The sequence below is a fragment of the Cyprinus carpio genome, chromosome B11 (assembly GCF_018340385.1).
Source record: "Cyprinus carpio isolate SPL01 chromosome B11, ASM1834038v1, whole genome shotgun sequence".
Lineage (NCBI taxonomy): Eukaryota > Metazoa > Chordata > Actinopteri > Cypriniformes > Cyprinidae > Cyprinus > Cyprinus carpio.
The window spans coordinates 17,661,187-17,675,339 of record NC_056607.1 but is presented as its reverse complement, the minus strand read 5'-3'; the positions used below and the strand labels follow the sequence as shown (position 1 = coordinate 17,675,339).

At 37.0% G+C, this 14,153-nt stretch overlaps 2 protein-coding genes across 42 annotated transcripts in view; both read left to right on the top strand.

Annotated features, from left to right (window-relative positions):
• LOC109088730 (calcium-dependent secretion activator 1) overlaps positions 1–2,810 on the top strand; it is a 99,301-nt gene extending 96,491 nt beyond the window's left edge. For all 39 annotated transcript variants that reach the window (XM_042734291.1, XM_042734289.1, XM_042734295.1 and 36 more), the window contains 2 exons: positions 167–271; positions 1,606–2,810. In XM_042734291.1, coding sequence (XP_042590225.1) covers positions 167–271; positions 1,606–1,773 — 273 coding nt within the window. In that variant the 3' untranslated portion in view covers positions 1,774–2,810. The remainder of the gene's footprint in view (positions 1–166; positions 272–1,605) is intronic.
• Positions 2,811–11,360: 8,550 nt separating this feature from the next.
• LOC109050110 (fez family zinc finger protein 2) lies at positions 11,361–14,153 on the top strand. 3 transcript variants are annotated; one of them, XM_042734286.1, is made up of 5 exons: positions 11,361–11,560; positions 11,810–12,647; positions 12,765–12,899; positions 13,026–13,158; positions 13,540–14,153. In XM_042734286.1, the coding sequence occupies exons 2-5, from the start codon at positions 11,832–11,834 to the stop codon at positions 13,794–13,796; spliced, it is 1,341 nt and encodes a 446-aa protein (XP_042590220.1). In that variant the 5' UTR covers positions 11,361–11,560; positions 11,810–11,831; the 3' UTR covers positions 13,797–14,153. The 3 variants fall into 3 exon arrangements, with proteins under 3 accessions (XP_042590220.1, XP_042590218.1, XP_042590221.1); XM_042734284.1 differs by having other exon boundaries at positions 11,361–11,534; positions 13,540–14,152; XM_042734287.1 differs by lacking the exon at positions 11,361–11,560 and having other exon boundaries at positions 11,583–12,647; positions 13,540–14,152.

Genomic DNA, 14,153 nt, shown 5'->3' with positions numbered 1-14,153 from the left:
AGATCTTGTACTAAAAGGATTTTTATTCACATAATCTGCTCTCTTGATACAAATCTACTGCCTACACTTGTGTTTGTTGTGTTTTTGTAGATGTGTTTTCCTATGTGTTTGGCAGCATTTATATGTGTGTCTGTCTTTGCTGGAGAACAATGTATTTGTGTTTCAGCAATGGTACACCAGCACAATGAATCTCCTGGGCACCTGGCTGACAGACCGTATGGACCTGCAGTTGCATGTGTATCAGCTGAAAATCCTCATCAGAATTGTAAAGGTAAAAACAACAGCATCACTGACCACTAAAGTGTGGGTAGTTGTGCATCTGAATTAAATGCAGAACGGTTGTAGATTCAAAACTTCCTAAGTATGTGCTGGAAGTAACTGTAGCACCAAATGTACTTGTAAACACATGCTATACAAATATGCACATGCCATCCAATCAGATTCAGATTACAGAGGTGGATCAGCCAAGTGAAGGCGGCTTCCTCTGCAGCCTCCGCTTGTGCTTGATTTTACAAGAGCAAGATCAACAGGATTTCATAGTATGACATTACACATTTATTTCTGTGCACTCATATGGTGTGTGTCTCTCTCTGTGTGTGGATATATCTCAACGATGCGGTTATCTTTTTAGATCTATATCAGATTATTTTCCTTCATTTTCCTCAGCAAAGATTAGGTTTAGTACTCGATAAAGAAGACCTCATTGTCATGTTTTCCTCATTTACAATTTCCAACAAAACCAGAATAACAACGAGATGCAACTTTCCACAAATAGAGTACAAATAGAGTACACTATCTGTTACCAAAATCAGTGACAAAAATGCACATTTTTTATTATTATTAATAATAATAAAAAAATAAAAATAAAAAAAATAAAAAAAAAAACATATACAAAACAGCTCCACATATATATTTTCACTCAACAATACTACCAACAACAACAAATTTTTAAGAAATTAATACTTTTATTCAGCAAGAATATATTCAATTGATCAAAAGACAGTAAAGACATTTTGTATATTAAAAGAGACTATTTCAAAGAAACCTGGATTATTATTTTGAGCAGCACATCAGCATATTAGAATGATTTCTGAAGGATCATGTGACACTGAAGACTGTAGTAATGGTCCTGAAAATTCAGCTGTTATCATAGTTTTAAATTACATTTTACCGTAAATTCAAATTGAAAAGAACTATTTAAATAGTAATAATATGTTTACATATTTTGAGCAAATAAATGCAGCCTTGGTGAATATGAGAGATTAAAAAAAAAGTTATTTAAATAACAATAATAATAGGGTTGAATGTTGTGCTTGTCGATTATGTTTACATGTACCTAGTTTTTATGCAAAGTTAAGATAGATTATAGTTTAATAGGGTCTACATATACAAAACAAACATGCTTACTGCTTCAAATGCTAATGGGACATCAAAGTTCTGTACCCATATTCATGGAAAGAGACAAAAATATTTTTTTTCTTTCGTGATTATATAACTAAACACGCACGCTAGATCCACTTCATGTCATTCCGCTTCATGCCCCATACCTATTCCTACAATGCTCTGTTTTTTTTTTTTTTTTTTTGTTGTTGTTGTTTTTTCCAGAAAAAGTATCGTGATTTCCGACTACAAGGTGTGTTGGACTCCACTCTGAACAGCAAGATGTATGAGACGGTGAGAAACAGGCTGATTCTAGAAGAGGCTACAGCGTCAGTAAGAGAGGGAGGGATGCAAGGCATATCCATGAAGGACAGTGATGAGGAAGATGACTAGATCCTGCTGGAGACAATTAGGTGTGAACAATTCAGCCAGACACGTTTATTGTGGCCTAAAATGATGCATGTACACCACTGTCCATCGCTCGTACATGTCTGGATGTTAACGTCATGTTCTGTGACAAATAAGGGTCTAACTTCAATTAAAATTCAACTAAAAAAATACAAATCTCAAGTCAGATGACAAAAGCGTATATTAACCAAACTTAAAATTAACTGACACAGTTTGATGTTTTGTTGGAAGGAAAAATAAGTGAAATGTCTGAAATTAATTTCTAAATGTTTCTAAGCAATATGGAGTATCATTTGTAAAAGTTGTTGTGTGAGATGGTAAGGAATAATGCTCGTCGTGTCCCTGTTTAATGCAAATCCGTATGGCGCTGCTTCAATGTATTGTAAATACATAAATGGTACATAACTGTGCATAGACCTTGTTTCTTTGGAGTGTAGGCCAACTGACATGATTATATTAACTTGTTCAGATGTTTATATATTCAGCTGACTTCAACAATTTGTCAAAAATCCACAATGTGTTTTACACCCAAAATGTTAAAAGACCTTTTTTAACAAGTTAGTTAAGGTGATATGTTTGTAGCTGTATTTAAGGGATGCAATATAATCCCATTGCTTATTTGTGATGACGTCAATACTTTTTTTTATGTTTTTAAGTCATGCATAATTAAAAATAAATAAAATAAAAAATATATTTATTCTGTATTTTGGGGGTGGGATCATAAGGAGGAGTTTTGTTTTTATCCTTTTTGTTTCTTTGCAACAAAGCATTTCTGATCCTTCTATTCGGATAGCCTCTAAACGCTTGCAGGTTTTCATCATTGCCACTGTTGTTTTGTGTATATAGCGCTTTATATTCCCCTCTGTGCAGAAGCTGCATGTCCCAATTGTCAGAAATCGTATCTGAAAGCTTTTGATTTTGTGGAAAGTAACTGGTGGATTCACCTTGCATCTGCCTTATGTACACCCACAGTTGGAATGCAAGAATCTGGGCTTATAAAAATAAAAGAATTCAAAATCAAATCTTTTTTGCTCTTAAATTAGTAACAATAAAGGTCCCAATGTTTTATTGGTTATAAATAAAGTTACACCCCATCAAAACAACACCTGCATACACAGGCTTCATTCAGTACTTACAGTAAAGCACACAATACTTCAGCCATGACTTAACCTCTCCCCAGACCCACCCACTTCCACCAAAAAGAAAAAAGTCTGAGATTAACATTTTGGGATTAAGTCATAGCTCATCTTCAGTGCCTGTAGTATATTGCAGGACAGAAGGAGATTGACAGACCAAAGATGACATAGACCAGTCCCAAGGCAGATCTTCTCAACCAGATTAACATTTTTCATGTAAGATTTTCAAAACAAATCAGTCTGGTCTTCAAGACAGTAAGTATAAATTCAAGGGATTAGATATTATTACTGTGGCATATTAAATGAAGATGGAATATCTTAATTAGAACATAGATTGATTGAAAACAAGTCCTCAAAAATGAGAAAAACCAAGACGAGATTTGCAATGATCACTGGTTTTAGTAAAAAAAACGCATCTTGATACCAAACAAGAATTACTACACAAAGTGAAAACTGTATTTTAGATATCATTAATATCACTAACAAATTCCAACTTTCTATACATTTATATTTAAATAAAGAGTCCTAAGGAAGATGACGAATGTTATTTAATTGAATTTTATTATGATCTAAAAGAAGTCTCTTATGCTCACCAAGGTTGCATTTATTTGATCAAAAATACAGTAATATTTTTAAATTCTATTACAATTTAAAATAACTGTTTTCTTTTTTAATATATTTTAAAATGTCATTTTTTTTTCCTTTGATGGAAAAAAAAATTACTTTCAGCAGCCATTACTGCAGAATATATTCCAGAATAATTTTAATATACTGTTTTGTTGCTCAACACAAATTTCTTACTATTATCAACAGCTGCGTTGCTTAATATTTCTGTGTAAAAAATTATGAGTTTGAAAATGCTTTTACAACAATCTGAATTTAAGAACGGGTGTGTTTTGGCATGCTGGAAAATGATATTTTGCTCTTCTTTATGATCTATAAAAGTCCAGTGATGATTGTACAGTAGCTATAATGCATCATTCAGCATTTACACGTCATCTTGTTGAATAACACCGCGTAGTGTCCACTGGTACATAATTGCTAAGTATAACTGAGGTGAAGTGTTTCATTTAACCCCCTGGAGCACAGACTATGTACAAATAATGCAGCACTCAGACCCAAAGAAAGGAACGGGGGAGTTTTAACTAGCAGATGGAAATTGCCTTTTCATCTCCTTACTCTTTCCGATCCGAACCCACGGATACAATTTGGTGTGTTGCTCGGCGCGGGGGCACAGGGCAGGGAAAGACAAATGAGAGAGGCCCACCGCCAGAATATGTTTCCGTGGCCCGCCGCTGTGACCTAATTGTGGGAATGTAGCTTCCTCCGAGGCGCCACTCTCGCACTGATTTCACTGTAATCAACAGAGGAGGACAGAAATGCTTTGTCGCCGAGCGCGGAGCGCCGTGAGAGGAGGCTCGGATATCATACATTTAATTTCCTCATAAATCCTGCCGCAATGCAACAATTTTGAGAGGGAGAGGACCCGGCGACAGATTAATGGGCAAGGAGATTTATTCTGGCACGATCTGAGCTGCTTTGGCTTTTAAGCCTCAATCAGGTTAGGAAATAGGAACGATAAGTGTATCCAAATAAAAGATTCTCCAATTGACCGGCGCAACAAGAACTGGCCCCAGGTTCACACTCGCATCTGCGCGGGAGAGGGTCTCTGAGAGGCGGATGCGAGGCGAGGCCCGGCTCCGAGCGCAGCGTGTGACCTCTGGAACAAATGAAAAACAGAAACCGCAGACGCAAAGTAGCAGACGATTACATTTGTGTGCCAACGTTTGGTTAGACTTAAACGTTTCGATTCGAGGCCCACAGCGTGCGTATTTCACCCTTGCCTGCTCGAGCAGATGTCATTGTGCGATGACGCGACGGAGCACGACTGTTCTCAGCAGCGTGTGGGGCGATTGGATGCCAGCTTGCGTCTCTAAGTAAACCCTCTAAGTAAACAGGTAGATGTCAGATCCCTTCAACAAGGACAATTCAAAGCCTCTTATGTATTTTTTTTTAAAGCCAAGCTGCAACCATCTTATCTCCGCATTAGGACGGGGGTACAACGGGCCTGATTATTATTATAGCCTATATATATTTTTTTTTATCTTTTCCGTGAAATTAATAGCTTAATGTTTGAAGTAATCTCACATTATATTCAGATCATGGGAGCGCCGTCAGGGTGAGAGTCAATGAGAGACAAAGAGAGATGAAGATGACGATCATCATCTTGCTTTAATCAGAAATGGCTCAGAGGATAAAGTGTGTCATATCTGGCCCTGTGAATGGGCTTATGCTGAGAGCTCACTGTGCCTTTCTACACAATCTAATATCCGCCCTTCAAGCCAGCTACGATAAATCAAGACACCATTGCATGTCGCAATCAGCTGTGTTAGCTGATTAATTTTACAATTAGCAGACGGAATTCAAATCTTTGACTGATTTTGACCTTTAAATAACTTTATCTGGGGAACTTTTGAATAAAGATGGGCTTCTCAATAAGTATTTCAAGTCGTCATAAATAAGCATTTATAGGAGAGGCTGTGCTATATTATTAATTCAGGCATGGCTGACAAGTTAATATAGCCCACAGAAAAGTGACACTATTCAACACAGCACAACCTTTACAGGAAAATAAATTCAGTATAATATAAATATTAAGGAAAATTTCATTCAAAATGTATAAGTATCTTAAGCCCTATTTAGGCTATTTGATTACAAGAAGAACATAGGCCTATTGTGAAATATTATGATCTAAAGTAACTTTTCTATTATATTTTAAAATGTAATTTATTTTTTAAATTAAAATCTTTCAGAAATACTTGTAATATGCTGATTTATATTTTATAATACTATTTCAATAACATGATGCATTTTTAGAATTCTTTGATGAATAAATAATAGTATTTATTTGAGATACATACATACATATATATATATATATATATATATATATATATATATATATATATATATATATATATATATATATATATATATAGACCACAAAACCATTCATAAGGGTCAATTTTTGGATAATTATACATCATCTGAAATATAAGTGTGTGTGTGTGTGTGTGTGTGTGTGTGTGTGTGTGTGTGCTTTCCATTGATGTATGGTTTGTTAGGATAAGACAATATTTGACCAAGATTTGAAATTTCAATTTGAAAATCTGGAATCTGAGGTTGCAAAAAAAATCTAAATATTGAGAAAAATCGCCTTTAAAGTTGTCCAAATGAAGTTCTTAGCAATTCATATTACTAATCAAAAATATATAGTTTTGATATTTTAAAATAAAAGATAAAATAATTTTGAAATATTTACGGTAGGAAATTCGCAAAATATCTTCATGGAACATGACCTTTACTTAATATCCTAAAGATTTTTTGGCATAAAAGAAAAATCGATTAATTTTGACCCATACAATGTATTTTTGGCTATTGCTACAAATATACCCGTGCTACTTAAGACTGGTTTTGTGTTCCAGGGTCACAGATATGAGTGAATACTTACTTTATTTAGCATAAATATAGTATTAATGCTTCATGTAAATTCATTATATAAAGTACTTGTAATCATGAAAAACATATCTATTAAAACATAATTTCTAAAGAATTACAAGTGCACAGTGTTGTGCTGTACAGCATGGCCTCTCAAAGGTGATGTCATGCAAGAGTCTAATAACTTGAGACATTTCCTCAAAGAAACACAAATATGCTTAAAATAAGTTTAAAGTGGATAATCAGGCCCTTGAGAGCAATGAGCTCACATCCTCCGCAGCCAAACAAATGGGTCGAATGCCATCCCTCGTTCATTCTCATTCCCATTCTTCCCTCATCCACCTGTTCTGCACCCTAAAGTGAATATGTTAATGTGCGGCCTTACTCACAAGACACATCGTCTGCGTCCTGCAGTCTCCTCCGTCCCCATAACACCGGAGGGGACATTCCCTTGTCCATTTTGTGGATCATATTTAATTTGGTGGACAGATGAGGGACGTGAATGGTGAATAGGAAGGTGAAGTAGGGTTACTCAGGTTGCCCTGCACCCGCGGCTTTGTCAGGCTTCCACACCATTGTTCTGGAAAAAGCATTCAAACCTTTTGCTTGGAGCATCAAATGCGCGGTGGAGTCCCCCCATGCTTTGGAGACCACTGCACCATTCAGAGCTGACATTATGGAGAACATACTGCACATGGACAAGGGTCAGAAAAATAGAGGCAGGAGCAAAAGTGGTTCACTCAGCACTTGAAAGAATGTTAGGACTTGAAAAGGAAAATAGAGAAGAAAGGTACACTGAAAGACAATTTAAAACAGAAAAGAGCTGGCTAAGAGAGCATGCACTAGATAGGGAGCCGTGTATGGCTATGACAAGACCATACAATCACACAAAGCTATTGGAAGTACTGTGACCATGCAAATGTTTGCCATATGTGCACATCTGAGTGATTCTGGGATGCTGAAGAGAGCTGAACAGGCAGTGAGAAACTGTGACGGGCTGCTGGAATGTCCTGGCTGACAAAAGGACTCGCTCAAGTCTATGTTAAAACAGCCATTTTTTTGCAGTCCACAGCAATTGCCTGACAACACAGATTTTCTCCTTGGTCACTGTTTTCTTTTGCCACTTCGACAGCTACTTTCTTTTTCTCTTACTGTTGCTAAGTGAGTGTCTTTTTTATTTATTTATTTTTTACTTGTTTGTTTGTTTAGACTGTATGTTTGCTTAAGGTAAGCAGTTTTGTAGAAATCTTAAAGTTCAATCAAAAATGAAAATTCTGTCATCATCTACTCAGTCTCAAGTTGTTCCAAACCTGTATGAATTTCTTTCAGCTGTTTCTTTCAGATATTTTGAAGAATGTTGGTAACTGATGCAGTGAGATCCAGACAGATTAGTAATGACTATGTCAGAGACCAATTTTAGAATAGGGAATAACACATTTATGAAATAAAAATTATTAATACAATAAAAGAATAAAGTAAATATGAAAATTATAAAAGGAAGTAAATTTAAACAAAATTAATATATATCTTATTCAATAACTAAAGTGCAGAGTATTCCAAATTATTATGTCTAAGGGATGAATTAGTGAATATCAGAAGAAAAGCCCAAAAGAAGTAAGATATAAGGAGAGGGTGAAAGAAAAAGAAAAAGAAGAAGGAGAAGAAAGAGTTAAAAGTAGAGTTAGGTAAGTAATCAGATATATAAATAAATAAAACACATTTTATAAAAAACTCAAAAGAATCTATAAGATTTGTAAAAAATCTGAAAGAGTGGATACTTTGTCATATACATCAATAATATCTGACTATTGCATTTGAAGTGGTTGGTTTTCAAAAAAAAAAAAAAAAAAAAAAAAAAAAAAAAAAAAAAAGCAAATCATTAAAGTTTATATCTGTGTTTGGGCGCATGCATATGCAGGATTTGTGTGTGTGTACCATCACAAAACCTGGCATATTCAATGAATTCTGGCACCCAGACACATCCACACACACACAGACTCCCTCCTCTCTGACAGGCCATCTCCTTCAGAATGGTAATGATGATATGTTTAATCCCTGCCATTTGAACTGTTTATATTAAACATAAATTCATTTCATCCAACATTATGAGGATCCATTTCAAGAAAATGCAAAACAGGACAATGTATCACACCTAGTTTATTTGCACACAAACATCTTACCTTGTATACATTGGCTGTGTATACAGATTATAATCTAATGTACACCTTTGAACTCCATTAATTGTTACACACGAATGAAAAAATAATTACTTGTTATTCAGAGAACATTATCTTCAATCAGAACATTTCACTCAACTCATTGACAAAAAGTAAACTGATCAACATGTGTCTTCTCCTAGAGCTGTATCCTCAAATCTCAGATCAGATTTAAATTTAAATCCATACTTTTTTTTTTATCAAGACTCTTTGACTGATCTGAGAACAGATGGATTGGAAGTGCTCGTCTTTAAATGCACCTAAGGGTGGGATCCCTGCCATAAAGTGTGGCACAATGTGTCTCTGGAGGTGTGCTTGTGCCTCACTTCCTCACTGTTTGTCTCTCCTATCCTGCAGTTCTTACAATTAAGATGTTTTAACACTTACACTTTCCTTAGTGCACCTGGAATTAAAAGCTGATAAATTTACAGGTGTCATCGTTATCAGTAAGTACCACTCATTGGTATTGGACACACACTTTTCAGTTCTTCTCCTGTGAAGAACCTGTTACCATTCACAAGCCGTCACTGCTGTTGCAAAGATGAACTCATTTATTAAAGAACCAAACTTGGTATAATTAAACAGTGGACAAAGAAAAAGTAGCCCTGCTGAAAATGAACAGTCGGTATAGTGAATATGTTGATTGACCACTTCTGAAAACTGATGCCTTTAAGCATCTTCACTTTTCATTCTGCACACTCAGTGACATATAGCCAAGGACAAAACTCACTGTGAACACTTTTAAGAAATCAACCCATTTTGGGTCTTTTTTCATGAAAAGTAATACGTAATCAGAGTCATGTAACATAATGCAATGTAGGTTAAATTTATATAAATAACTATTCCAAAATGTAAATATTATGCAATCTCTCTTAATAAATAAATATGTTTGTGTCTAGACATTCTACACAACTCAATCTTGGAAGAATGGTAATTCGACTAGAATATTAATCAAAATATGCTAATTATTTCGATTAGTTCCAAAACAATTATAATATGTAATATAGTAGCAAAACACCTCATTTTCTTTTGTTGTCTACAGTGCCAAAACGTCAAGTTCTTAATATAGGGTGCAAATTAATAGTGGTTTTTATTGCCATTTATTCTCAGAAAGTATTTGAAGTTCTGTATTTTCTATACAACAATTAAACCCGCCTTAATACACAAGCAATTTGTCATGTGAATCGTGCTCAGTCTTTTGCCTCCCGCTTTCTGAAGAGGTGCGCGTCCGTTGAATGGGAATTTGAGCTCATTTCACAACGTGTTCGTGGGCTGAGAGTGAAGGTACAGCAATAGGATCAATGTTTATTGTGTGGACAAGCCGCTAATTGTGCCTGAATAAACTCACATTAGAGTTCGATCATTTACATATGAGTAGATTTAGTGGAATCTGTTTAAACTCCTCTCTGTTGCGGCTGCAGTTGTGGGGAATGGGATTCTTTTACTAATTTTATTTCGTTGAAATATAGGCTATAGCCTAACTGAAATAAGCACTAAGCTACAACAAATAGCCTAAGTGCAATTAAGTTAACTACAGAAATGTGTAGGATACTATATAAACTAGATTCAAATGATTCCAATTCACAAACAAATGATTTTCCAGTAAAAACCTAACAATCTAATTAGTGTCCTATGCAGTCGTGCTTGAAGACGTAATCACGCTTTAATCAGAAGAATGTTAAGTCAGCATCTTCAGGCGACACTGTGTGAGCAACTTCAACCTTATTCTCCTCACAGTAAAGATAATCACTGTTTGAACTTGAAAAGCTCCGTTTCGGCCTTTTTGTAATAATTTGTTGTGAGTCTCAGGTGAAATCGTCTGCAAACAAATGAATTCAAGCTGGCCCTCTTAAAAAGACGAGAGGGCGACTGGTCATTGTAGCAAGCACACAAAACTCTGGATTCCAGCAAACTTTTTATACAGCTTTAAAAGGGTCTCTCTTTTTTTCAATTTCTTGCAATACCTCTGGCCAGGCTAAGTCTTTTCTTCCCTGCTTTAATCCTTCCCTTTATTTCAGAAAAACACAAAACCAGGTTCCACGCAGTGCTTTAGTGGCTAAAAGTGAAAGAGCTGCTTCTTTGGAGGCTGAACTCTGAATCGCACTGGAAAATTGGTTCCTCTGAATAGGTGAAGGAGGAAAAACGTTTAATAGGATCCGAGGGAGGTTCTGCTCTCGCAATCTGCTCTCTAAACAGGTGGAAATGGGACCTTCTCAATTGTACAAATAGAAAGTATAAACCAGCATGGAAAAGCAATTTTCAGCGACAAGGATTAGCAACTTGCAATGAAAATTGAAACTGGTCGGACGGTCCCCAAATCCTTCTTATTAAACCGACCTGAGCTGCACATTTCATGTGAAACTGAGCGCTCGTTTAAATATAGAATTAAATAAAACGAAATAAATAAATAACACGAAAAACAATATGAAGTACAAAAGTGTATCACGAATATCAACTATTTAAATACAGCAATATACTCTGCTTAAAATCATAATTTGTCATAAAAACGAAGTTGAAGAAAAGCCACTAAAATAATGTAATTTACAGACATTATTTTTATGTCTTACTGTTCTGCACCTGCACCTCGCGGATCATAATATGAACTGTGCGTGGATGTGCGACAGACCATTTGAGGCAAGAAACTTAAATAATAATCTGTAGTATCTGTCATGCATACCACCCCCGTGGCCGTGTATAAATGAGCGGTAGGAGAGGGGACAGTTCTGGTGATGGCGTTTCCTTGTCACCCTGATAAGAGCAAGAGCAAGTGATGTCAGCTAAGTGCTCCAGACAGTGATCTCGCGCTGATGAGGACGTCTGCGAGTAAAATGTGACAGAGCAGTCACGCCGTTATCGTTGAATAGGCTACATCTGCTGTGCGCTTTGGAGGAAAAAGGTAAACTACAACATCGACTCTCTGGCGTAAGTTTGCTGTAAGATTTTCGCAAGTACTGAATAGGAATCCACTCTGGGAGGGGTTTTGTCTTATTCTCTGATTAACGAGCTCTGTAATGTCCTGTTAATTTTGTGTGTACTAGTTAATGAGCATTAATCGGGTACCCCTGGACGCTATTGTTCTGGGGATGGCCATTTGAATGCAAATGGGTGACAGTGTAAAAGCAAGGTGCGTATTAAACTGTTGCGTGTCCTGGCTTCTCTGGAATTCACCAGGATTGGACGGGGCGGCTGGTCGATGCTCACACCAAGTTGGGTAGAAATGGCGAGCTCTCTCCCTCTGGAAACAGTGATGTCCTGCCCGAGACTAAACGACAGGAGCGGGGCCACGGCGGCACCCAAGTCCCTGGCCTTTTCCATCGACAGAATCATGTCCAAGACGTCGGAACCGAAAGCCGCCGCAGCGGAGGAGGAGCGCAGCGGAGTACTTGAGGGATCCGAGGGGAAGAGGACGTTCGGCTTGTGTACCCCAATTCCCTGCATGATCCCGATCCAGCCGTTCAGCTACGACCTGCAGGCCAAGGCTTTAATGAACTATTCAGAGTTTTGGAAAGTTAATTTCAGGGGAGCACTATGCACTTCAGCGGCCATGTGTCAATCCAACTGCGGGGTCTGTGGTAAAGCGGACGCGGGAGTCAAGCACTCTGTGTTGCCGGGAAGCAGGGTCATCAAGCCGCAGGTGATACACCAAGCGCTGGCCATGCCCACTAACGGATCGTTGTGCTATTTCAATTACTTGGACTCGGCTTATCATCAGTCCGAGCTGCTGAGCGGACATTTATTTTCCTCAGCAATCGCGAACTCTCAAGCACAAGCCATAAGCGCGCATCAGAAGCTTCTCTTGTTGGAGAACGCCAAACTTGCGTGCGTTTCACCCGAGAAATTCCCCACACCTCAGTACCCACATAAAGAGCATCTCCCTGGGCAGCTGGACCAGATAGTGCGGGAGAACCACAGTCTGACTGAGAAGAACGGAGTGAAAGCGCACAGCAAAACGAATAACTGCTCCGCTGATGGGAAACCCAAGAACTTCACGTGTGAAGTTTGTGGAAAGGTAGGTTAAATGACGGATTTTGTTAAGTTGTTTTGACGGGAGGTGGGAATGTAAAATAATGTTCACGCAGAATAAATTGCAGATGATTTATTAAGCTCTTTCGCTTTTCCTTCATAGGTCTTCAACGCGCACTATAACCTGACTCGTCACATGCCGGTGCACACAGGCGCGAGGCCGTTCGTGTGTAAAGTATGCGGGAAAGGTTTCCGACAGGCCAGCACATTATGTAGACATAAAATTATTCACACACAGGTGAGTAAAAAAATAAAATAAATAAATTATAATAATTAATAATTTAACATATTTAAAAAAAAAAAAAAAAAAAAAACAATGCACGCGCGAGATTTACTTACCCAGATGTTGTGACTTCAATCACAGGAGAAACCTCATAAATGTAACCAGTGTGGAAAAGCTTTCAACAGAAGCTCGACTTTAAATACACATATCCGAATTCACGCGGGCTACAAACCATTCGTCTGCGAATTTTGTGGGAAGGGCTTTCATCAAAAAGGTAAGCAACTTCTTTTTTCGCATAAAATAAAACCGGAAATATTTAATTCGATTGTTTATTTTTTAAGTTGTTGAAATGAGGCCTTTATAAATTTAAATGAGATCATTTTGTCACTCAGCTAACAACTTACCATTACAAGATTTTAACATTTCATATGGGTCAAAACACAGACCTTTAATTCCTTTGTACGTCGACAGTTCTCGACGTGATATTAACTAAGTTTGACAACTTCTTGACTTCAACATGCAAAGGGCTGATTAGGGAAGGCTTGGAAATGGAACTCTTCTGTTAAATGTAACTTAATTGTGAACTGTTGACCTGCTGGAAAAAAAATGACATAAATCGTTTTTTTTTTTTTTTTTTTTTTTTTTTTTTTTTCAGGGAATTACAAGAATCACAAACTGACCCACAGCGGCGAGAAACAGTACAAGTGTTCAATCTGTAGCAAAGCCTTCCATCAGATCTATAACCTCACGTTTCACATGCACACGCACAACGACAAGAAGCCCTTCATCTGTGGGACCTGCGGGAAAGGCTTCTGTAGGAACTTTGACTTGAAAAAGCACATACGGAAACTGCACGATAACGCCAGTTGTTTATCCGGCGGAAACGATTCTTCCAGAGGACACCAAAACTGAGACGCGACCAGTTTTTGACTGAACTTGGACAATTGATGAACCGCACGATTTTTTTGTGGTGCTTTAACATTTCCCACCGACATGAACGAAGATGAACGGGACGGGAGAAATCATCGCATCATCGAGGAATTGTACATAAAACAGAATAAAATATTATTTAATGAAACCACTGCCATACGGGGCTACCAAGCAATTATTTGTAGACTAGAAGGAAAAGCGTTTTATAAATAAATGCAACTTATGTGTAAAATAAATGTTTGATAAATTTGTAAATTTGTTGACAGTTGTTGACACAGTAAAGCGAATATGCTAAAATAATAATAAAAAACATGAATATAATAATGTCGGATTTATTTA